Source organism: Ursus arctos, chromosome X (genome assembly GCF_023065955.2).
Source record: "Ursus arctos isolate Adak ecotype North America chromosome X, UrsArc2.0, whole genome shotgun sequence".
Classification (NCBI taxonomy): Eukaryota; Metazoa; Chordata; class Mammalia; order Carnivora; family Ursidae; genus Ursus; species Ursus arctos.
The window spans coordinates 104,817,107-104,843,663 of NC_079873.1; the positions used below are offsets into that span (position 1 = coordinate 104,817,107).

Sequence of the window (26,557 nt, forward strand, 5' to 3'; positions counted from 1 at the left end):
ATGAAACCATAAAAATCCTAGAAGGGAGCTCAGGCAGTAATGTCTCTGACATCAGCCATAGCAACATTTTTCTAGATATGTGTCCTGAAGCGAGGGAAACAAAAGCAAAAATAAACTATTAGGATTGCACCAAAATACAAAATTTCTGCACAGCAAAGGAAACAACAAACAAAAGTAAAAGGCAACCTACTGAATGGGAGAAGGTATTCACAAATGATATGACATATCCAATAAAAGTTTAGTGTTCAAAATATATAAAGAACTGATACAACCAGGTGATGGGTAGTAAGGAGGGCACATGTTGTGATGAGCACTGGGTGTTATATGCAACTAATGAATTGGTGAACACTGCATCAAAAACTAAAATGTACTATATGCTGGCTAACTGAACATAATAAAAAATAATAATTAATTAAAATACATAAAAAGGGGACACAAAAAAAGAACTGATACAACTCAACACCCCCAAAAAACAAATAATCCAGTTAACACATGGGCCAAAGACATGAACAGACATTTCTTCAAAGAGAACATACAGATGGCCAACAGATACATGAAAAGATCACTTCACATCAGGGAAATGCAAATCAAAACTACAATGAGATATCACTTCACACCTCTCAGGATGGCTATCATAAAAAACATAAGAAACAAGTGTTGGTGAGGATGTAGAGAAAAAAGGAACCCTCTTGCACTGTTGGTCAGAATGCAAACTGGTGAAGCCACTATGGAAAACAGTACAGAAGTTCCTCAAAAAGTTAAAAATAGAACTATGCTATAATCCAGTAATTACACTACTGGGTTTTTACTCCCCAAATGCAAAAATACTAATTTGAAGTGATACATGCACCCCTATGTTTATGACAGCATTATTTACAGTAGCCAAATTATGGAAGCAGCTTAAGTGTCCACTGATAGATGAATGGATAAGGAAGATGTGTTATATATCTACAATGGAATATTCACCCATAAAAAGGAATGAGCTCTTGCCATTTGCAACAACATGGATGGAGCTAAAGAGTATAATGCTAAGTGAAATAAGTCAGTCAGAGAAAGACAAATACCATACAATCTCACTCATATGTAGAATTTAAGAAACAAAACAAAGGAGCAAAGGGGAATTAAGAGAGAGAGAGACAAACCAAGAACAGGCTCTTAACTGTAGAGAAAAAAACTGATGGTTACCTGAGGGGAGGTAGGTGGGGAATGGGTAAAATAGGTGATGGGGATTGAGTGCACTTGTCATGATAAACACTGGGTATGTATGGAATTGTTGAACCACTATATTGTATACCTGAAACTAATACAGTATGTTAACTATAGTAGTATTAAAATACAATTTAAAAAATATTTATGCAGCAGCTACTGTATGCCAGGTGCTAGAGATATCATAGCAAATAAAACAAAGCCTCTGCTCTCATAGAGCTTCCAGGCTAGTGGAATTAAAGAAATAGTAACCAAATCAAAATACATTTTGTCAGTGCTATCTGACAAAATAATACATGAAGAAAAATAGTACCAAGGGAAAGGGGAATTACTGTTTATGATAAAATGTTCAAGGAATGTTTCTTTGATATGAATACTTCTGAATAAGATCTGAATGCTGTGATTGACACAGCCATGAAGCTATCTTATTTCATTAATCTAAAATTATCTATATTTGATCTTGCTCTTAAATGATAATCTAGTTGGCTATAGAATTCTTTTGGCTTCTGTTATTGTTTTCACAAAGTCTTCTATCAGTGAAATTGTTATTTCTTTGTAGGTAGTATGCCTTTTCTATTTTGCTGTTTTTAAGATCTCTTCTTGGTATTCTTCAAATCCACTATGTGTTGGCTTTGGTCTATTTTATTATATTGAGATTGCAACTCATTATGATTCTCAAAGCTAGGGATGCATGTATTTCAACAATTGTAAGAAACTGTCATCTATTAGTACTTTAAATATTGTTTCTCCCCCATTTTCTCTATTCTCTAACTTTAGAATTTTATTAGATTATGCTGAACTTTTTCCTTTTATCCTCCTGGTACTGTACCTCTCTTTCATGTGTGTTCTTTTCATCATTTATCTGCCTGAAATGTGCACTGAACAATTTTTCTTCATATGTATTTCCAGTTTACTAATCTCTCTTCATTAATGTGTAATCTTGTATGTAGTATATCAATTGAGTTTTTATTTTCAATGTTCTTAATCCCTCCTCTGATGCCTTTATCATTTTAATTATAGTTCCTTTACATTATCTATTTGATTATTCTGTTATGTGAAGTTCTTGGAGGGGTCTAATTCAGTTACATGTTGTATCAGCTGACTCTCATTCATGACCATTTCCTTAGGTGTTCTTTTGTGGACTGTGAACTTATTTTCATCAAGCATTTACTTGTGGTCATGTCCTTCCAGAGTGTTTTTGTATTTGCTTTTGCAAGTCAATATAGAGGTATCCCCACATTGAGACAAATTCCTATGTTAATTTCTCAGCTTGTAAACTCAAAACCAGGAAGATACTGTGTATTTAAACATCAATCCCATATAAGATTAGATTTAAGGCTACTAAATCTCAGTAGAAATACTTTCCTTAAACCCCTCTCCATTCAGAAGCCATGCTTGGATTGACGTTTCCCTTTTGAACTTTCATGTTGTAGACTGATTTTGTCTAGCTCATTTTATCCAATTCTCCCTTTTGCTGAAGTCGGAGCCATTCAGGGTCTTGGCTTTATGTGGGAGCCCAGTACCAGCTTTTTACCTGGCACAGTCCTGGTTTTTACCTGTTGTCCTGTTGTAATTTTTGATAAAAACTCTTCTGACTCTCAAATATGTCCCAGTTTAGATGATATTTATATAATATTCTAATCCTTAGTCAGAACTGTGCTTGGTATGCTAGAGAAAGAGAAAAGCCAGACTGGCTAATTTGTAGAGGGAAGAGTGGTTGGAGAAGAGCTCAGAGAAGAAGATAAGGGTCAATTTATGAAGTGCTTTCTAGGTAAGAAAGGGATATTGAAACTTATTTTACCTCTGATTAAAAGCCATTAAGGGATTTTAAGCCACAGAGTTTTAGGCTGCTTCTTTATTTTACCTGGATACCTAAAAGTGTTCCCCGTGCCTTATGTAGTTTAATGGTCAGAGATTTGGGTAAGTTTTGCACTCAGATTTGGGTATTCACCCTCTTAGTGGTTCTCTTGCTTCTAGGGCTTTCTTCTAAATTTTCAGCTCTTTAACCAGCCTTTGGGTCTATCCTCTGAGATATTAAGCCAATGCATTTTCTGATTTCTGCCAAGCTTACAAACATCACTCAGCACAGTTTTGTCACCTGTCATTTAATGGAAGACTTCCCTATGGTTTCTGCCTGCATTATTTTTTAACAGAGTCATAATCTTGCTCATGTGTATATAGTGTAATGGTCAGCCAAAATTTGGGGCAGAATATATATGCTGATTTGGGGTCCCATCCTTTCTGTGACTGTCTTGCTTTCAGGTTTACCACCTCTAAATTTCCAGATTAGTTTCTACCTTGAGCCAGTAAAGCTGTGGTATCTGCCACAGGAATTCTAGGTTTGGGGGAGTACCCATTGTTGCTGCCATCTTTGAAGGGTAAACTTTCTCCAAGTTTTTGTCTTCTTTCAGTTGTACCCTATTGCTTTCAAATAGGTTCTTCTCCCTTCTTCTCCCCTTCCCTCTATATGTTTTAATTTTATAATTAATAGCTACAAGAAGGTATAGCCAAACAATTTAGTCAGCTGTTACCAAAACCTGAAACATTTATTGTTATTTTAATTTATATTTAGATTAATGGCAATTTTGAAAAATTTTTGTGTGCTTATTAGCAATTTTTATGTTATGAATTTTCTATTATGCTATTTACCCATTTTTCTATTTGTCTGTTCTTATTTATAGGTAAGAGTTCCTTATTTATCAAAGATAATAAAATATAAGCTCATCACATGTATTATTTTTGTGAGACTCAATTGAAATGTGTTTTAAAATTTAAGGTTTTGGTTTTATGGTAACTGTTACATTGGCCTTTGTTCATATGGGATCATTTAGTACAGGAGACAAGGTAAGGAGTTTGTTTTTATTAGAAATGCCACTGCATAGAGAAGGTAGCTCTTGCCTTTTCATAAGGCAGTGTTGTGGTCAGCTTGTATGATGTGCAGGCAGTGTTGGCAGTGACCTTCCTAAACAAAATCTTGTCAGATATATTATTTTCATATTTATTGATCACCATGGCTTTATTTTTCAATCATAATCATTTACCATACTTACCAGTAAGTACTATCAATAGACTGCTACTTCTGTGCATTGGAGGAAATATTGCAAATTGATTAATATTTGCTGAAGGCACTATGGGTCCTCACCAGCACTATGTTCAAACATTGTTCTCTCTTTTTTGTCCCTAGGAGTACACCATTGATGTATTTTTTCGTCAGACATGGCATGATGAAAGACTGAAATTTGATGGACCCATGAAGATCCTTCCACTGAACAATCTCCTGGCTAGTAAGATCTGGACCCCTGACACCTTCTTTCACAATGGCAAGAAATCAGTAGCCCATAACATGACCACACCTAACAAGCTGCTCAGACTGGTGGACAATGGAACCCTCCTCTACACAATGAGGTCAGAGAGTAGTACCTCCCATCTAAAGTATAATCGGGGTAGGGCTTGAAAACAGCATGTTTTAAGCTATCTATTGAAAGTTCTGTTAAGTTTACAGATTAGAAAGGCACACACTTCTTAACATATTTACAGGTACACACATTCACAGACATATATATATTGTAGATATACAAATAAATAGAGTTGAATGTATAAACATTCTCACACACAGAGATATATGTTTATGATGTATAAATGTATGCATACTCTGAGACACATGTCGACCAACACATAAGTATATACATATTCATGGACTCTTAAATTCAAAGACTCGCAGCTATATACACAGGCAGAACACTGTGACAGTCAGAATAAGCTGTTTAACTGCAGCAACAAACTTTCCCTATAATGTAGAATTGTGAGAATCAAATGAAATAATGATGGATATTTTCTGAAGCATACAATGTCATATATAATATATACAAAATTACAGCAACACATATTTTATGCCACACTGCCTGGGAATGCTGGGGAGTTTGATGTGAGGTTTCTAAATAACCTAAGAATTTTTCTTTTTCTTTTTTCTTTTTTAAAGATTTTATTTATTTGAGAGAGAGAGAGAGAGAGAATGCACAAGCGGGGGAGGGGCAGAGGGAGAGGGAAAGATAGAAACAGACTCCCCACAGAGCAGGGAGCCCAATGCGGGGCTCAATCCCAGGACCCTGAGATTATGACCTGAGCCAAAGGCAGCTGCTTAACCAACTGAGCCACCCAAGCACCCCAGAATGTTTCTTTTAAATATCATTTATATACAGGGGCACCTGGGTGGCTCAGTTGGTTAAGCATCCAACTCTTGGTTTTGGCTCAGGTCAGGCTCTCAAGGTTGTGAGATCAAACCCTGCATCGGGCTCCACGCTCAGAGCAGAATCTGCTTGAGATTCTGTCTCTTCCTCTCCCTTTGCCCTTCCCTCTTCACCTTCCCCCTTCTTGTGTTCTTGCTCTAAAATAAATAAACAAATCTTTAAACTAAATAAATATAATCCCTATACATATATATACACATATATAATAATGTATATTATATATAATTTTGCCTTCAAAAAGAATGATTTTAAAAACATTTCCAGTTCCATAATATTCTTTGCCCCAACACTAAAAAACTTTCTTGGTTCTTGTATTATGTTTTTGCTAGCTTCTGTGCTGTCAGTTGTCCTGAAGCTCTCTCACACCTTAATGAGTATCAATTTTAAGTAACTGAGTTAACATTATTGAATGGAAATCTCAGTGCAAATTCTGTGGCTGTATTAAATGTGAGTTTTTCTTATTTTGTACAATGAAACTGAAATATGTGTTGAATACATGAATTGTCCTTGCCCATATGCTAGTCCTTCATTACCTTAAATTTGCTATTTATTGACATTTTTCCTGAAAGAATTTGGTAGATGAGAAGATAGGCAAAGAAGAATGGATAGCAAATGGATACTTAAGAGAAAAGTTGAATTAAAGAGGAGGAGCTGAGAAACTAGAGGAGAAATGAGACTAGAGGAGAGAATGATGGAGAAAAGAAGGAAAGTGGATAGAAGTGGGAAAAAGAAGGTAGAGAGAAGAAGGGAAGAATAATCTGGAGAAAAGGTCAATAAAATTAACATATATATATTATTGATCTCTTCCTAGATCTTATATATTTACATATATATGTGTATATATGTGTGTGTTGGAGCACTTGATTATTAGTATTAGCATTCATTTTTGTACTATTCACTAAGTAGAATGTAGCAAGATAACTGTAGGTGTAAAGTGGAGGAAAGACAGAAAGGACATTCTAGGCAGAGAAAACCAAGTGAGAAGTTACAGGAAATGGAATGGTTACCTTCAACAGAAGCAAGAGAATGAGGTGGTCAGTTTTTAAGTTTATATATGGCACTCTAGTTACTGTGTAAAGAATGTATTTGAAAGGAACAAAACTGGAATTATGGAAACTGGTTAGTAGACAGCTTAAATAGTCTGGGCAAGGAGTGGTAAAGGTCTAATTCAGAGCAGGGGATTAAGATGGAGAAAGTGAGAGACACTGAAGAAATAGTATAAACAGCCAATGTTAGAATGACAGGAGGGACAGGAGTCAAGATAGTAAGTACCCAAATAACATGGGTGAGTGATGGTGCTACAAACTGGGGCAGGTCATATAAAAGTTAGAAGACATTTAGACAAGATAAACCTGCAAGATTAATTTTGGGCAAGATAAACCTTAAAAGATTGTAGATTATCCAGGGATAAGTGTGTAATAGCAGTTGGATATAAAATCTTAAGATCAGAAGACTGATATAAGCTAGAGGTGTAAAGTTTGGTATTGTTAGTATATTGGGACAACCATGTGAATGCATGTGATCCCTTCAGGAAAGCAGGCAGAGTGAGAAAAAAATCATGCCAAGGATCCAATCATGTAGCTTCGTTATCATTATGGCAGAAGGGGAGAAAGAGGAACCTATGAAGGAGACCAAGAAGAAAAAGAAAGGAATGTGTTGGTAGAACCCCTAATGTGCAGTATCTTGAAAGCTAAGTGTGATAGTCAGTACTTCAGTATTTCTAATGCATGTCCTTCTGGGTAAGTTGTAGTATTGTACTTCCATAGAATCTTGAAGTTAGGCATGGATAGATGTGACTGGAAATAACACGCATCAGTTCTTTTTTTTAAGAACACAGTTTTCTCTTTATTTTAGATGAATACACATTTTGAAGCTGTATATTTTGCAAGCGAGACAGAGCAATTGGTTTATATGGCTCCTGGTCAAACATCAGATACATGTATCATTTCTTAGGGAGGGAGATACATAATTTTCTATGTTCCTCTCCCCTGGCCACAGTGAGTAGCATTATGCCAGGTGTCCTTGGCTCTATCATTCTGCATCCCTTATTGAAGATGCCATAGAAGACAGTGCCCCTCCCTAAAACCTGAGATAGATAAGTGGTGTGAGTGAGAAATAAGTCTTTGTTGTTTGAAGATGCTGAGATTTTAGGATTTTTTGTTACTGCATGCTAATCTGACTCATTTTGACTGATATATCAAAGGAGTAAAGGGTTTCAAAAAAGCTGACAGTGATCAATAATAATATCAATATAGCATAAGTATAATTGTTAACATCAATATAGTATTTACAGTGTGCCATGCACTATTCTTATCACTTAACTTTTGTAAACTAACAACTCTGTGAGATAGGTACTATTATTCCCACTTCTCAGAGGAAGAAACTGAGACAAGCGTGGGTAAGAAGAAATTTGAACATCACCTAGGTAGTCAATGGTTGAGTCAGCATTCATACTCTGGCAGTTTGGCTGCAAGTTTATGCTCTTTGCCATTATTTATACATTTTTACAACATTGTTGGATATTACAAAGAGATCAAGTAATATAAAGAATTAAATGTATTAGGTTTGTCAACATGGAAGACATTGGTGTTCTTCACATACACTGTTTCAATGTAGTGTTTTGTGGAGTGGTGAGTTTTTAGGAGTTGACATAGAAGTAAGGAAAATAGTAAACACAGAAAATACTTTCTGGGAGCTTGTTTGAAAATGAAAGCAATGAGTATATAATAGATACATTCAGGGGTAAAAAGAAATAGTTGCTTTTTTGAATGTAGATACTGGCACTTATTTGTGAGATAGCAGAAAGACGAAGATTGAAGATATAGTAGAAATGGGGTTTTGCCCACATCAAGTTGCCAAAGAAAACTGTAAGCAGGTTGGTTTAAAAACTACCTTGAAAGTTTTGCTTATAAAGGAAGAGAGACACCTCTTCTCACACTGCATGAAAGGATATGAGGTTAGATGAAAATGGAAAAGGAGATGGGGAGGATAGGACAGAGTAGAGGTGGATAGGTAGAATAGATAATGTATGAAGGAGAATTTGAAGAGAACAAAACATAAGTGGAGAAATATAAGGGAGACGTACTTGTAACAAAGGACATTAAGAAGTTTGAAGAGAAGGTGGGAGTGTACACAATTGTTGAAAGAATGAAGCAGAGTATACATAAACAAAGGAGAGGATTGTGGAATTAGGTAGTTGGAGGGATGGAGGAGGATGATGAGATGTGGACGCGTAAAAAACCATAAGAAAACGAAGAGGAAGTGGTGGGCAGGAAAGGAAATAAACACACAGAGACTGAGGGGAAAGAATAGAGAATGAATGAGAAGAATGGGATAGTGGAGAGAGTGAATAATAAAATAAAAAAGATCAATGATAAGTTTGAGTTTTAGAGGAGGCATAGAAAAGAAAGAAGAAAGGAGAGGGGAGGATGGGAATGTTAAAATATGAAGAAGATAGAAAAATGATGAAATATGACGATTGAGGAGTACAGAAGATGAAGCAGACCAAAGAATTAGTCACTGAAAACAAAGTTAGATGATTGGGAAGAAGATGACCATTGAGTCCTTCATTCTAGTCTGAATTGGACAAGAAAGTGGAGTTTGATAAAATAGGAAACTATGTGGAATGCCCTTGTGTTTATTCTGAAGTACAGAATAAAGGAGGCACAGAAGTTCAGAATCATGATAAAGCCATTGGTTCCCTTACATAGTAGGTGATTCACTTTGGACCCAGGAAGGTGGATCTGGAGGTAGACCTAGGTTCAAACTGAAAATATAAAGCTTGGCTCTATTTATGGCCCCACAATTTATTCATCTAGTGACCTTTTGCAGGATACAAATTATCTTCTTTCTCATTCTGATAATAATGTGGCTGTTGCCTGTCTAGCAGACACATGAAAATTACGAATTAGATAAGGTCTAAAAAAACACTTAGAATTTTTCCCAAAGTGTTATTCTACAACATTATAATTGTGACCCTTGGAAATCTTATCTGGATTCCATGGAAAACTACAGAAGGGCAGCTTCTTAGAAAAATCTGACCAAGGATTGCATAGCTATGTAACTAGTAAAGTTTAGAATGAAACCTCATCTTGGGACCTCAGGACAACCATAAAAATGCAGGCCAAATCTCATTACCTGCTGCTTGCTTCAGCACCACATATACTAAAATTAAAACAGTACAGAGAAGATGAACCCAGATCAGGATGATATATATGTTTAAAAAGTATTTTCCATTTTTTCCAGACACAGATATATAGGAAACTTTATTTCTATTAATGACATTTATTGATGAAGATATGGGTAAATATATTCATTGTATGTTTCTTTATACCTATTATATATAAATGTGCATAATATATAATGCAGTAAAAGCAAGTTCCACTGATTATTTGAGTAGGATGGATAAGTACTCATTGAATTTAACTAGATTTTATTCCATGAACATGAATCATTCATTCAACACATTTATGAGTGCTTATTATGTTTAAGGCTTTGGGGTGTGTGCTGAACTACACAGAGATAAACAAGACACAGCTCATGCTTTTAATGACCTTACAGTCTAGATGTTAAAGCAGATATTGTTCACAGATAGATGCACAATAACATAAAACTCTTAAACTGAGGGGAATACAAAATGTGATGGAATCACAAGGTAAGGTACATCCAAAATTATGTGGAGGCATCAAGGAAAATTGTAAAAAGGAGCCAATTCATCCTATATCTTGAATCTTGAAGGAGGTATAGGTAACTGTTAAACAGATGAGGAATGAGGTGAGGTATAGGAGGGTATTCCAGACAGAGGAAAATAGCATATGCACAAAGATAGGTATTCATGAATTGAAATCATGAATCAGAAAATTCATGTCTCTTGTTAGAGCTTTCAATTATTTATTCTTCCAAAAATATTTCTAGAGGGCTTAATGAGATCCAAACAGTATTCTGGGCACTAGGAATAAAATGGTGAGCAAAAATAGTTGTGGTCTCTGCCCTCACATAACTTATATTCTAGTGGGGAAAACAATTAAAAATGATAACATAGAATAAGTGCTAAGATCAGGGAAATACAGAGTGCTGTGGCATCATCTAGCAGAAATAATGAAGTGAGTCTGTGGGGAATGAGCTTTGAATTGGCTTGAATCGGGTGATATAGCTAAGGTGCTATGGAGGGGAGGGAGCTGACTTAAGAAGTCTACCACAAAGTATTGAAAGCAGTGGAGCACAAAATCAGAACTTTTAGAAGTCTGCTATGGGAGGGAGGGAGGGAGGGACATCCCTGGCTTAAAGGTGCTCAGGTAGTGAAACGGGGCAGAATCCCAGGTGTGACAGCATGGTCTCATGATCCCTGGGGTCACAAGAAGAGTGGGAGGCACCTAAGTGTTGCACTGTTCCCAGGAATAAGAGCATAGAAGCTGGCTGAAAACAGCAAGTATAGGTGCCGGGTTTCTGTTCTGCGTTGCCATAAACCGAAATGCTGCACAGTTGTGTGACTGATTTCCTGGGAGGGTTCCTCCAAAAGGCAGAAGCATGGCAATACCCCTGTCCCTCCCCTGGAAGGAACAGAGTAGGTCTGTGCCACAAGTCCATAAAATTTGGAGCTTTGAAACTCAGGCATGTGCCTGATATAAAAACACTTAGTCACAGGCTCGGTAAACACAAGGTTCTGGTGGAAAATGGGGAGATAAGAGTGATTGATTGCTTCTCTGTAAGGGCTACTGAAGAGTGAAGGGCATAAACTTTCAGCTCCAGGTGCTAGAGAGTGGGGCACCACCATATTCATCCCACCCATCAGTGCTGAAAGCCTTCAAGGAGCAAAATGACGCCACATAGTGGAATCCGGAGCCTCTTACACTGAGCCCTGCCTCTGTGCAAGGGAGGAACATGTGCAATAGGGCAAGTCCACTTGAGAATCAGTACAACAGGCCCTTCCCCCAGACGACCAGGACAAACAACTGGCTGGCACAAAGTTTACTGATCATAGAGGGATGCAAATCTTCAGCTCTTGGGGAAAACGGTACATAGGATTCTTTGCATTTTTATTACTTAGTCTTTTAGTATTTATTCACTTATTTTTCTGTTTTTTCAATTCCTTTTTAATTTTTATTTTTATGTATGTTACATATATATGTTATAAATATATGTTACATATATATTTAATTTGTTTCCTTTCATTGTATCATATATATATGAAATATAATATATATTTATACATTTTTCTTTCTTCCTTATTTTGGGATCTAGTTTCTTTAAAGAAGCACACCAAAACACACCCAGGATCTAGTGTTTTGTTTTGTGTGGTTCTTCTTTTTGTTTTTTTCTGTTGTCATTGTTGTTTTTTCTCTTTCTTCTTTTCTTTCTTTTCTGAACAAAATGATGAGATGAAGAAATTCACTACAAAACAAAGAACAGGAGGTAGTACTCACTGCCAGAGATTTAATCATTATGGCTATAAGTAAGATGTCTGAGCTAGAATTTAAAACAATGATTATAAAGATACTAGCTGGGCTTGAAAAAAGCATGGAAGACACTAGAGAATCCTTTACTGTAGAAATAGAAGAACTAAAATCCATTCAGGCTGAAATTAAAAATGCTATTACCAAGATGTAGTCCCAAGTGGAGGCCATAAAAATGAAGATGAACAAAGCAGAAGAGTGAATCAGTGATCTAGAAGATAGAATGATGGAAACAAGGAAGCTGAAAAGAACAGGAAAAGAAAGCTATTAGATCATGAAGGGAGACTGAGAGAACTCAGTTATTCCATAAAGTGAAATTACATCCATATTATAGGAGTCCCAGAAGATGAGGAGCAGGAGAAAGGGATTGAAGGTTTATTTAAACAAATTACAGCTGAGAACTTCCCTAATCTGGGGAAGGAAACAGGCATTCAATTCCAGGAGGCACAGAGAATGCCCAGCAAAATCATCAAAAATAGATTAACACCTTGACATACAATATTGAAGCTTGAAAATTTCAAAGATAAAGAGAAAATCCTGAAGGTAGCTTGGGACAAAAAGTCCTTAACCTACAAGGGTAGACACATGAGGCTGGCAGCAGACCTGTCCACATGGACCTGGCAGGCCAGAAAGGACTGGCATGATATATTCAAAGTGCTAAATGGGAAAAATATGCAGCCAATAATACTTTATCTAGCAAGACTGTCATTCAGAATTGATGGAGAGATAAATATTTTTCAGAACAAACAAAAATTAAAGGAATTTGTGATCACTAAACCAGCCTGCAAGTAATATTAAAGGAGATACTTTGAGCGGAAAGACAGACTGAAAGTAACAAAGATCGGAAAGGAACAGACAATCTACAAGAACAGCAAATTTACAGGTAATGATATGGCACTAACTTCATATCTTTCAATAATTACTCTGAATGTAAGTAGACTAAATGCTCCAAACAAAAGAAATAGGGTTTCAGATTGGATTAAACAACAACAACAACAAACAAGACTGATCAATATGCTGCTTCCAAGAGACTCATTTTAGACCCAAAGACAGATTGAAACTGAGGAGGTGAAGAACGATTTATCATGCTAGGATATCAAAAAACAGCTGGGGGGTGCCTGGGTGACTCAGACGGTTAAGCATCTGCCTTAGGTTCCAGTCATGATCCCAGGGTTCTGGGATCAAGCCCCCTGTCAGCCTCCCTTGTCAGTGAGGAGTCTGTTTCTCCTCTCTCTCTGCCCAACCCCAAACTACTTGTGCTCTCTCTCAATCTCTCTCTCTCTTGAATAAATAAATAAAATCTTAAAAAGAAGAAAGGTAGAGTAGCCATCTTTATATAACACAGACTAGATTTTAAACCAAAGACTGCAATAAGAGATGAAAAAGGACACTATATCATAATAAAAGGGTCTATCCAACAAGAAGATCTAACAACTGTAGATATTTATGCCCTTAACTTGGGAACAGCCAAATATATGAACCAATTAATAACAAAATTAAAGAAACTCATTGATAATAATAAAATAATAGTAGAGGACTTTAACACCCCACTCACAGCAATGGATTGATCACCTAAGCAGAAGATCAACAAGGAAATAAGGGCTTTGAATGACACACTGTACCTGATGGATTTAAAAGATATACTCAGAGCATTTCATCCTAAAGCAGCAGAATACACATTCTTCTCAAGTGCACATGGAATATTTTCCAGATAAATCACATACTGGGTCATAAATTGGGTCTGAACTGGTACAAAAAGATTGAGCTCATGACATGCATATTTTCAGACCACAATACTATAAAACTTCAAGCCAACCACACACACACACACACACACACACACACACACACACACACACAGACAAATTGGAAAAACCACAAATGCGTGGAAGTTAAAGAATATCCTACTAAAGAATGAATGGGTCAACCAGTAAATTAATGAAAAATTAAAAATAAATGGAAGCAAATGAAAATGAAAACATGAAAGTTCAAAACCTTTAAGATGCAGTAAAGCAGTCCCAAGAGGGAAGTATATAGTGATATAGGCCTTCCTCAAGAAACAAGAAAAGTCTCAAATACACAACCTAAACTTTCACCTATAGGAGCTGGAAAAAGAAGAGCAAATAAAGCCTAAACCTAGCTGGAGAAGTGAAATAAAGAGTAAAATACAAATCAATGATACAGAAATTAAAAAAAATATAACAGAATAAAAAAGCTAGGAGCTTGTTCTTCAAAAAAAATAATAGGACTGATAAACACCTAACCAGACTATTCAAAAAGAAAAGAAAAAGAACCCAAATTAATAAAATCATGAATGGAAGAGGAGTGATCACAACCAACACCAAAGAAATACAAACAATTAGAATAATGAGGAATTATATGCCAACAAATTAAGCAATCTGGAAGAAATGGATGAATTCCTAGAAACATATAAACTACCAAAACTGAAACAGGAAGAAATAGAGAAGCTGAACAGACCCATAACTAGCGAAGGAATTGAATCAGTAATCAAATATCTCCCAACAAATAAGAGTCCAGGACCGGATGGCCTCCCAGGGGAATTCTACGAAAGATTTAAAGAAGAATTTATAACTGTTCTTCTGAAACTGTTCCAGAAAATAGAAATAGAAGGAAAACTTCCAACTCATTCTATGAGGCCAGCATTACCTTTATACCCAAACCAACAGAGACCCCACCAAAAAAGAAGAATTACAGACCAATATCCCTGATGAACATGGGTGCAAAAATTCTCACCAAGATACTAGCTAATAGGATCCAAGAGTACATTAAAAGAATTATTTACCACGACCAAGTGGGATTTATTCCTGGGCTGCAGGGGTGGTTCACCATCTGCAAATAAATCAACGTGATACACCACATTAATAAAAGAAAGGATAAGAACCATAAGAGCCTCTCAATAGATGCAGAAATAGCATTTGATAAAATACGGCATCCCTTCTTGATAAAAACCCTTCACCATATAGGAATAGAGGGAATATAATTCAACATCATAAAAGCCATCTATGAAAAACCCACAGCAAATATCATTCTCAATGGGGAAAAACTAAGAGCTTTTCTCCTAAGGTTAGGAACATGAGAGGGGTGTCCACTCTCACCACTCTTGCTCAACATAGTACTAGAAGTCCTAGCCTCAGCAATGAGACCACAAAAAGAAGTAAAAGGCATCCAAAGCAGCAAAGAAGTTAAACTTTCACTCTTTACAGATGAAAAAATACTTTATATAGAAAACCCAAAAAACTCCACCAAAAATTCTTAGAACTGATACAGGAAATCAGCAAAGTTGCAAGATATAAAATCAAAGCACAGAAGTCACTTGCATGTCTATACACTAACATCGATGCAGAGGAAAGAGAAAACAAGGAATTGATCCCATTTACAATTGCACCAAAACCCATAGATGCCTAGGAACAAACCTAACGAAAGAGATTTCTGTACTCTGAAAACTACAGAACACTTCTGAAAGAAATTGAGAAAGACACAAAGAAATGGAAAAACGTTTCAAACTCATGGATTGCAACAACAAATATTATTAAAATGTCTATGCTACCCAGAGCAATCTACACATTCAATGCAATCTCTATCAAAAATACCACCAGCATTTTTCACAGAGCTGGAATAAATATTCCTAAAATTTGTATGGAACCAGAAAAGACCCTGAATAGCCAAAGGAATGTTGAAAAAGAAAATCAGAGCTGGAGGTATCACAATTCTGGACTTCAAGCTGTGTTACAAAGCTGTAATCATGAAAACAACATGGTACTGCCACAAAAGCAGACACATCGATCAATGGAAGAGAGTAGAGAACCCAGAAATGGACTCTCAACTCTAATCTTTGACAAAGCAGTAAAGAATAGCCAATGGAAAAGGACAGTCTCTTCAATAAGTGGTGTTGGGAAAATTGGACAGCCACATGTAGAAGAATGAAACCGGTGATAGGTAGTAAGGAGGGCACGTATTGCATGGTGCACTGGGTGTTATACGCAACTAATGAATCATCGAACTTTACATCGGAAACCGGGGATGTACTGTATGGTGACTAACATAATAAGAAAACATTAAAAAAAAAAAAAAGAAGAATGAAACTGGACCACTTTCTTACACCTGACACAAAAATAAACTCAAAATGCATGAAAAACTTAAATGTGGGACAGGAAACCATCAAAATCCTAGAGAAGGCAGGCAGCAACCTCTATGACCTTGGCCACAGCAACTTCTTGCTAGACACATCTCCAAAGTCAAGAAACACAAAAGCAAAATTGGGACTTATGAGGATAAAAAGCTTTTGCACATCAAAGGAAATAGTCAACAAAACTAAAAGTCAGCCTACGGAATGGGAGAAGATATTTGCAAATGTCTTATCAGATAAAGGACTAGTGTCCAAAATCTACAAAGAACTTACCCAACTCAGCACCAAAAAACAAATAATCCAGTCAAGAAATGGTCAGAAGACATGAACAGACATTTCTCCAAAGAAGACATACAAATGGCCAACAGACACATGAAAAATTGCTCAGCATCACTTGACATCAGGGAAATACAAATCAAAACCACAATAAGATACTACCTCACACCAGTCAGAATGGCTAAATTAACAACTCAGGAAACAGCAAATGTTGGGAAGCATGCAGAGAAAGAGAAAGCCTCTTTCACTGTTGGTGGGAATGCGAACTGGTGCAGCCACTCTGGAAACAGTATGGAGGTTCCTCAAAAAGTTAAAAATAGAGCTACCCTATGACCCAGCAATTGCACTACTAGGTATTTATCCAAAGGATACAAGCATAGTGATTTGAAGGGGCACATGCACCCCAATGTTTATAGCAGCAATGTCCACTATAGCCAAAATGCAGAAAGAACTCAGATGTCTGTCCACAGATGAATGGATAAAGAAGTGGTGTGTGTGTTTACACACACACACACACACGTGTACATACATACATACAAACAATGGAATATTACTCAGCCATCAAAAGAACAAAATCTTGCCATTTGTAATGGCATGGGTAGAACTAGAGCGTATTATGCCAAGTGAAATAAGTCAATCGGAAAAAGACAATTATCATATGATCTCACTCATATGCAGAATTGAAGAAACAAAATAGATGAACATAGGGGAAGGGAAGGGAAAATAATATAAGAGGAAAACAGAGAGAAAGACAAATCATGAGACTCTCAACTATAGGAAACAAGCTTAGGGTTGCCAAAGGGAGGAGGATAGACATAGATATATATACTCAGGTTGCACTCTGGATAATCATTTAGAAGCAAGGATACCAGTTAGTTGACCGTTTTGTAGTCCAGAGAAGACTGTTCAGGAATGAAGCAAAGGCAGCAAAAAGTAAGAGTGAAGAAGAAAGGAGAGGCTTTCAAAAGAACTTGGTGTCTAACTAGGTATGGGGTAATGAGGAAGAGGGCATATTGAGACTGTCCCTTACATATTCTCCCTGGATACTGAGAAGATTGTGGTGCCATTATTTTTTAAAAAGCAATGTAGAAGAAGAAACAGATATTTTATACAGAGGAAAGTGTGTTTAGAGAACTTACACTTATTTAGGATTTTCTATATGCCAGGTGATGTGCTAGGTGCTTCACATGTATTTATCTCATTTCTCATGGCAGTGATTGTGCATTACACAATGCATGTAGCATTGTGATTAAGAAGGTAGGTTCTGCAGTAAGACTACTGCTGGTCCTTCATCTGTAAAATGTGGTGAATCATACAATGCCTGTCTCATAAGGCTGTTGTGGGGAGTAAATATGATAAGCCTTATGAATTGCTTGATACATGTCCTGGCACATGTCCACTTTGGAGGTTTTTGTATTAATAACACCCACTTTTATATTTAGTAAACTGAAGTTTCAGTAGAGCCACAGTCACACCACTAATAAGTGGCAGAGCTGGTACAGAAACTGAAGTCACACAGAGGTTAAAGCAAACAGTTTCTCCTCTACTCCATCCCACTACTTTCTCTAAGAAAGGAATGTAAGGGATATAAAGTTTAAACATAATGAGTCTGAGGTTTACGTGACAAGCTGCAGTTGGAAATTCAGGTCTGGAACTCAGAACTTTAACACAATGGGATTTTATAAAATTGAATACATTGTGCAAAGTGTCTTTTTGTGTTAAGCTACATAGTAATAGTGTCCTACATTTAGCTGAAAATTAAAGAAAATAACTCACTTCTCCATGTTGCATCATTGAGAAGAAAGTGGCATTTTTTGAAGCAATTAAAAGAAGCCTCCTGTCATATTCAAACCTTCATGCCTTCCTTTATTCTTTGACTATATGAATGGGTCAGTTTTGCTTATGTACTTGTGATTTCGAAAGACAAATTGTGAAAATGTTAACAGTAAAGCTAGTCTCTTCTTACTTTAGATGCAAATAGCTTGCACATGAATCTTTATTATACAGATTGCCTCTGAAATGTCCAGGAACCAGGGAAGGCACTTGGGCCACGTTGTTACATTAGCTCTATAGGATTTAATGTAATCAAATCAACAAACACTGATAGCTTTGTTTCACGCAGTCCTTTTTTGTAATGGCTTTTGCTCTAGGGGATTCCACCTGCAGTTCCTCTTTCATTAAGTTAGAAACTGACTCTGACTCACAGAACCGTATTTAGTGAGCCTCACTCTAATGAACAGAGGCAAGGACATACAAGATGTAGAGTGGTTCATGTTGGGCTCTGAGAAAGCTTACAATGAGGTGAGAAGCAAGTAATAATACAGGTACTCAGTCAATCATAAATTATGTGGTTTACTCTGTGTGGTGATAGCAATTCCTACCTTCCATGAGCTCATATCCTGGCAGGAAAGATAGGACACATCATTCACTGTACTATGAGGCATAATAGAATTTTCACAAAAAAGCAAACAATGAAGAGCTGTGAACTAAAGAGTACAGGTTTCATTACGCCTTGGAGGCATGGGTCCAGATATGGGAGGGCTTTACAGGGGAACTGGCATTGAGTTGGAAGGAGCACAGGAAGAATGTATTCACAAGTGGTCAGCTGTAAGAGGGAATCAGGGCATTGTAATAACAAGAATTGCTTTTATTTTTAAAGGCAAGAAACTGATCTCCAGACAGATTGAGTCTGTTTAAAAAGCTCATTCTAACACAAGGGTGGGGGGGATTTACAGATCACCAGAAGAGTCCCTCTAATTCCAAAGAATGAAGCTATTTTAGATGCTAATCCTAGACAGAGTGGAGACTGTATATTGTAGTGAAATGAACTTTAGGAATTAGGAGCTCTGAGTAAGAGCCCCAACTCTGGTCCATATGAGCATGTAACCATTGACAAGGCATTTCCCTTCTCTGGGCCCCAGTTTCTTCTTCCGGGAATCAGGACTGAAAATAACTGCTCTATATTGCTGAAATATTTATTAAGTCTAGAAGTATTTATTGCCTGTTTCCTATGGGCCAACCACCATAGTAGGGATAGGATTACAATGATAAATAGAGACTCTTCTTTCAAGTTACAGTTCTGTTCAGAAAACAGACACATAAACAGATACTGATAATCTTATGTGCTGTTAAAAATGATTAAAGAAAATAATTTAGTTAATACTAACAAACTTTATTTCACTTCATGAAGTGGACAGTCTCCTTTTGCAAAACTGAAAAATGGGGCAGAAGACAGAAAGCTTTCATAGGATAAAGAATAAAGAACTAGGAAGAGAAAAATAGAAAATATCTGATTGGCCAGGGCCACATAGTCAACCTTGTTTGGGGTGAAAAGATCTAGAGTTAGCTTGGCATTTGGGGATTGGCTGACTGGATATACTGTGTCTCTGGTCAAGTAGAATATTTACAGGAACACAGAAGTCATCTAAATTTCAGTTTGTTGACATGGCACCCCAAGCAGGAGCAGCTCTATCTTGGGCCTAGAAAGTTATTTCAACAGTGCTAAGAACTAAGGTCCAAAAGTGCTCTGGGATTTCTGTGAGCTGGAGATCTCACTATGCCCACAGCACACGTACAAAGCATCATGGAAGAGGTAATATTTGAGCAAGGACTTGAAGGAAATTTGTTGCACATATCAAGGGAAATGACATTTCAGGCAGAAAAAAAGTGTGTGCAAAGACAGAAACATGAGAGCTTTGTGTGGGGAAATCACACATATCTGCAGATGGTTGGAGAGTGGGGAAAAGTGTGAATGTGAGAAAATGAGCCTGGAGCTACATGTCTGAGATAATTGTTAAAACTTGTACGTGCTCCCTAAAAGGCTAAATGCAGTGGTAAACTAGTGGTCTTCCAATTAGGAAGCCCAAAGTCCTTCCAGTGTACTAAAGCCTTTTGCCTATAGCTCAAGGATTTAATGGTAAGCCGGCAGACAACTGGGATTCTTATGACTAATGTGCTGCTTGGTTTGGGTATTTGGTGATTATATGTTTGAAATGGCTCATCCTCTACTGATAATGGCTAGTAATGATTTACTCTCCTTTCTTTTTCATCATCAATCTCACATCCTGCCCTTTACTCCATGGTCATAGAAAGAGCCTGCCTAGCACCTCAACCACTTCTGAAGTAGTGTTTTTTACCTTTTGGGTTTTAGAAAGAACATTTCTCAGAATTCAGAGCAGATTGTTTCATTTCTAAAATGCCTAGGTGACACGTTGCCTACAGTGTGAACTCGAGACCCTGTGCTCTACTAAATTTAAGCTTCTCCTTTATTACTCTTAATGTGTTGACCATCTCACTGAAAAATTAGTGCATATAACCAGTAAAACTTAGATCTTTAAACTTTAAAACTTCAGTAAGTTCAGAAACTTCTTTTCTCTAGAATTTTTTCCTATGTTATGCCTCTACTTTAAAAAAATTGGTCGGCCAAAGCAACCTTTTTCATGACACATCTCCAAAGGCAAGAGAAACAAAAGATAAAATGAACTTATCGGACTTCATCAAGATAAAAAGCTTCTGCACAGCCAAGGAAACAGTCAAAAAAACTAAGAGGCAGCCTACGGAATGGGAGAATATATTTGCAAATGACACTACAGATAAAAGACTGGTATCCAAGATCTACAAAGAACTTCTCAAACTCAATACACGAGAAACAAATAAAGAAATCAAAAAATGGGCAGAAGATATGAACAGACACTTTTCCAATGAAGACATACAAATGCCTAACAGACACATGAAAAAATGTTCAAAATCATTAGCCATCAGGGAAATTCAAATCAAAACCACACTGAGATACCACCTTACACCAGTTAGAATGGCAAAAATAGACAAGGCAAGAAACAACAATTGTTGGAGAGGATGTGGAGAAAGGGGATCCCTCCTCCATTGTTGGTGGGAATGCAAGTTGGTACAGCCACTCTGGAAAGCAGTATGGAGGTCCCTTAAAAAGTTAAAAATTGAGCTACCCTATGACCCAGCCATTGCACTACTGGGTGTTTACCCCAAAGATACAGATGTAGTGAAGAGAAGGGCCATATGCACCCCAATGTTCATAGCAGCAATGTCCACAATAGCCAAATCGTGGAAGGAGCCGAGATGCCCTTCAACAGATGACTGGATTAAGAAGTTGTGGTCCATATATACAATGGAATATTACTCAGCTATCAGAAAGAGCAAATTCTCAACATTTGCTGCATCATGGATGGCACTGGAGCAGATAATGCTAAGTGAAATGAGTCAAGCAGAGAAAGACAATTATTATATGATTTCTCTCATCTATGGAACATAAGAACTAGGAAGATTGGTAGGGGAAGAAAGGGATAAAGAAAGGGGGGTAATCAGGGGCGCCTGGGTGGCACAGCGGTTAAGCGTCTGCCTTCGGCTCAGGGTGTGATCCCGGCATTATGGGATCGAGCCCCACATCAGGCTCCTCCGCTATGAGCCTGCTTCTTCCTCTCCCGCTCCCCCTGCTTGTGTTCCCTCTCTTGCTGGCTGTCTCTATCTCTGTCAAATAAATAAATAAAATCTTTAAAAAAAATTAAAAAAATAAAAAAATAAAAATAAAAAGAAAGGGGGGTAATCAGAAGGGGAAATGAAACACGAGAGACTATGGACTATGAGAAACAAACTGAGGGCCTCAGAGGGGAGGGGGGTGGGGAGAATGGGATAGACCGGTGGTAGGTAGTAAGGAGGGCATGTATTGCATGGTGCACTGGGTGTTATACGCAACTAATGAATCATCGAACTTTACATCGGAAACCGGGGATGTACTGTATGGTGACTAACATAATATAATAAAAAAACATTAAAAAAATTGGTATTCTATATGCAAAAATCTAGAAATAATATGATGTTTTCCTGTGGAGCAGTTAAGAACTAGGTGATTCATTTTGATTCATATTCATTTTATAGTTTTCAAAACTCTTTGAGGTATGACATACATATTTTGAGGTGTACAAATGTTATGTATATAGCTCCACAGTGCTCTAGATAAAGAATGTGTTCTAGACCTTGCAGTAGTAGAAGGATAAAGAAATGGGCAAGTAGCTTAGTAAAGTGAGAGGTGTTATCAAGATATGAGGACCAGAGACTCATTTTCCGGGAGGATTGCTTTCTCCGGCCAAAGGCAAATGGACACTGAGAATGTAGATGCAATAGCATCTGAGTTGAAAATTTTTTCTTGTGTTAGTGCATTGGGTACATTCCTATCTAAAAGCAAGTGACTGGGGCACCTGGGTGGCTCAGTTGTTAAGCGTCTGCCTGGCTCAGGGCGTGATCCCGGCGTTATGGGATCGAGCCCCACATCAGGCTCCTCCGCTATGAGCCTGCTTCTTCCTCTCCCACTCCCCCTGCTTGTGTTCCCTCTCTCGCTGGCTGTCTCTGTCTCTGTCAAATAAATAAATAAAATCTTAAAAAAATTAAAAAAAATAAATAAAAGCAAGTGACTTACATGTGGTATTCAATCTAGTTCAGGAGACAAATATGTACCAAAAAAAATCCTAAAAATGCAAAGCACTAATAATAAATGTAAAATAAACACTGGCTTTTTTGTCAGCGATATAATAGAAAATAATCAGCAAATAGTATAATAAGAATAGTCTCTGATATGTGTTTTCATTTTGGATATGTACCTAGATATTTCCAGTGGGGATGAGATAAGGCACCAAATAACCAAGTCACAAATTTGTCTTAATTCCAAAGGAGTAGAAAAGAAACTATTTACTCAGTGGCTGTAAGTCAATAGCAGGGATCCTTAATAAGATGACATACTTGATCATTGGAGTAAACATTTTCAAACCACCATATTCAGCCTGTTGTTTACCTCCTATTTCATGCCTCCTTCCCACTTTGAGATTCTGATACATACCTTCTGCTGATGGTAAAATTTATATTATTCATGGGTAGCTCGTACTATACGAAATAGATGAGATACTGAGAATCACTGGTGTTAGGATTCATTGTAAAAGACATTAATCCAATTATTGAATACTATGCAGTTTTAGAGCTTTACTCAGCATTTGTAAAATATAAGCTAACAAAGCACAGAGAACTGAAGTAACTTCCATATAGCTACTAAGAGGTAGAGTCGGGTTGTAAATCTTGTAGTCTAGCTTTGGAATCCCTGCTCTTAAATGCTATGCTATAATGCCGCTCTTGATTTTTTAATTTTATAAGAGCTCTTTTTGAAGTATTATTTACATATGATAAAATTTATGTTTTAAGTGTACAATTCAATGATTTTTTTAGTAAATTTACAGAGCTGTGCAACTATAACAACAATCTAGATTTAGAATATTTCCATCACCACTAAAAAATTCTCCAAAAATTTGCAGTCACCATCCATTCTTAACCCCAGCCTCAGGCAACCACTAATCTACTTCTGTCTCTATAGATTTGCCTTTCCTGGACACTTAACGTGAATGGAAACATACAGTATGTGAGCTTTCGTGTCTGGCTACTTGAGATTCATCCATGTTGTTGTCCTTATTTATTTAATGTTTTTAGAGAGAGAGAGTGAGCGAGAGTATGTGAGCAGGGGGAGGGTAGAAGGAGAGGAAGAGAGAGGATTTTAAGCAGGCTCCCACCCAGTGCAGAGTCTGACGCTGGGCTCTATCTCAACCCTAAGATCATGATCTGAACTGAAATCAAGAGTAGGTCGCTCAGCTGACTGAGTCACCCAAGTGCCTCCATGTTGTTGTCCTTATTCCTTTTCACTGATGACTAATATTCTATCGTGTGAATATACCACATTTTGTTCATTCATTATTTCATGGACATTTAGGTTGTTTCCACCTTTTGGCTATCATAAATAATTCTGCTATGAACAGGTCTTTCTTTGGACATATGTTTTCATTTCTCTTAGATAACAGAGAACTAGAGTAGAGCCACAGGCTTTTATAGGAAGTATATGTTTAACTTTTTAAGAAACTGACAAAATGTTTTTCCAAAGTGTGCCTTAGAATTATACATTTCCACCAGTGATTTATGAGGTTCCATTTTCTCCAAATTCTTGCAAACACTTGATATTGTCAGTCTTTTTTATTTTAGCCATGCTAATACACATGTAGCAGTATCTCACTGTGATTTTAATTTGCACTTCCCTAATGACTGATGATGTTGATTATCTTTTTATGTCCTTATTAGTTGACAGAATATTTTTTATTAAATGTATATTTAAATATCTTGCTCATGTTCAAATTGGGCTGTTTTTCTTCTCATTTTTGAGTTGTAAGAATTATTTATAAGTTCTTAATATAGATTATTTATCAGTATATGATTCACAAATATATTTATTTGCTTTATGGCTGTCTTTTTATTTTCTTATGGTATCTTTGGAAGAGCAAAATGTTTAAAGTTTGATGAAGTCCATTTTATGATTCTTTTTATTTTTTTATATCTCATACCTTTGGTGGTCTGAGAAATCTTTGCCTGACTCCAGGTTACAAAGATTTTCTCCTATAATTTTTTTAGAACTTTTAGCTCTTAAATTTTGACCTGCGTTCCATTGGAGTTGATTTTTGTTTATGATATAAGAGTCTATGTTCATTTTTTTATAATAATATTTTTTATTATATTATGTTAGTCACCATACAGTACATCCCTGGTTTTTGATGTAAAGTTCGATGATTCATTAGCTGCGTATAACACCCAGTGCACCACGCAATACGTAGATATTCTCCCAGCACCATTTACTGAAAATGCTACTTTGTCTGCACTGAATTCTCTTGAACCTTGGTCAAAGTCAATTAACCATATATATGTAAATACATCTCTGGACTTTCTATTCTTTTCCTTTAATCTCTATTGCCTGTCTTTAGACCAAACCCATGCTGTATTGATTACTGTAGCTTATTGGTATGTTTTGACAGTTTTTTTCTTATTAAATATGTATTGCCTATTCTAGATCCTTTGTATTCCTATATAACTTTTAGGATCGGCTTTCTATTTTTACAAAAAGAGAAGCTTCTGAGATTTTGATAAGGAATGTGTTTAATCTGTTGATCAATTTGGAGAGAATCTTAATGATGTTAGGACTTCTATAAACATAGAATATCTAAAACCTGTTATTTGTGATTAAAGACAGTTTTGCTTTTTACATTCTATTTTTTATGTCTTTAACTTCTTTAGCTTGCCTAAATTTTTAAAAAATATTTTATTTATTTATTTGAGAGAGAGAGTACATACATGAGAAGCAGGGAGGAGCAGACTCGGGGCTGGTGTGGGGTTCAGTGTGGGGCTTGATCTCAGAACCCTAAGATCATGACCTGAACCAAAGGTAGATGCTTAACCAATTGAGCCACCTAGGTACCCATAGCTTGCTTAAATTATTTAAAAGCTTTACTGAAATATGACTCACATGTCCTATAATTCACCCTTTTAAAGTATAAAAGTATGTTTTCTGGTATATTTACAGGGTTGTGCAGCCATCACCAATATGTAATTTCAGAATACTTTAGTTGCTCTAAAAAAGAAACTTCATACCCATTAGCAGTCACTTCCCATTACTTTCCTTCTTAGACTGATTAAAATCTCCAGGAAAATGCTTAATAAGAGAGAGTGGACATCCTTATCTTGTTCATGATCTTAGGAGGAAATAGTCTTTTATCATAAAATATGGTTCTAGACGTAGATTTTTTCCATAAGTGTTCTTTATCAATTGAGAAAGTTCCCTTCTATTTCTAGTTTTTTGAGAGTTTTGAATCATGAATGGGTGCTGAATTTCATCTTCCTACTGTTGCCCTTCAATTTAGTCTTCACACAGCTGCCAGAATAATCCTAGAATGTTAGATCAAATCACCATTCTACTCAAAATTATGCAATACCTCCACATTTCATTTAAGGTGAAAACCAAAATATCCTAGGAGGGCCTTGTACTATCTAGCCCATAGTTTCCTCTTTAAATTTGTCTTCTATTAATCTTTCTTCTTCATCTTTCCACTATAGCCACAGTGGCCTAGTTGTTCTTCCTTGAATACATTGGGCTAACTTCTACCTCAAGGTCTTTGTATTTGTTACCCCCTCTACTTTGAATGTTCTTCCTCCAAGGCTCATTCTCATTTCCTTCAGGTCACTGCTTAAAAGTCACCTGCTCAGTGGGCTATTTCCTGAACACCCTATTAAAAATTGCAATCCCTCCCCAATACTTTCTATTCATATATTATTTTTCTTCCTGAGGCATATTACCTTTTACTGATTGATGGATTGATTGATTTATCTTTTTAATTTTTTTGTCT

The 26,557-nt window shown here is 36.6% G+C and overlaps 1 protein-coding gene across 1 annotated transcript in view; it reads left to right on the top strand.

The window, feature by feature from the left end:
- GABRA3 (gamma-aminobutyric acid type A receptor subunit alpha3) overlaps positions 1–26,557 on the top strand; it is a 370,374-nt gene that overhangs the window by 246,654 nt on the left and 97,163 nt on the right. The window contains exon 5 of the mRNA XM_048213585.2: positions 4,391–4,611. Within this exon, the coding sequence (XP_048069542.1) occupies positions 4,391–4,611 (221 nt within the window). The remainder of the gene's footprint in view (positions 1–4,390; positions 4,612–26,557) is intronic.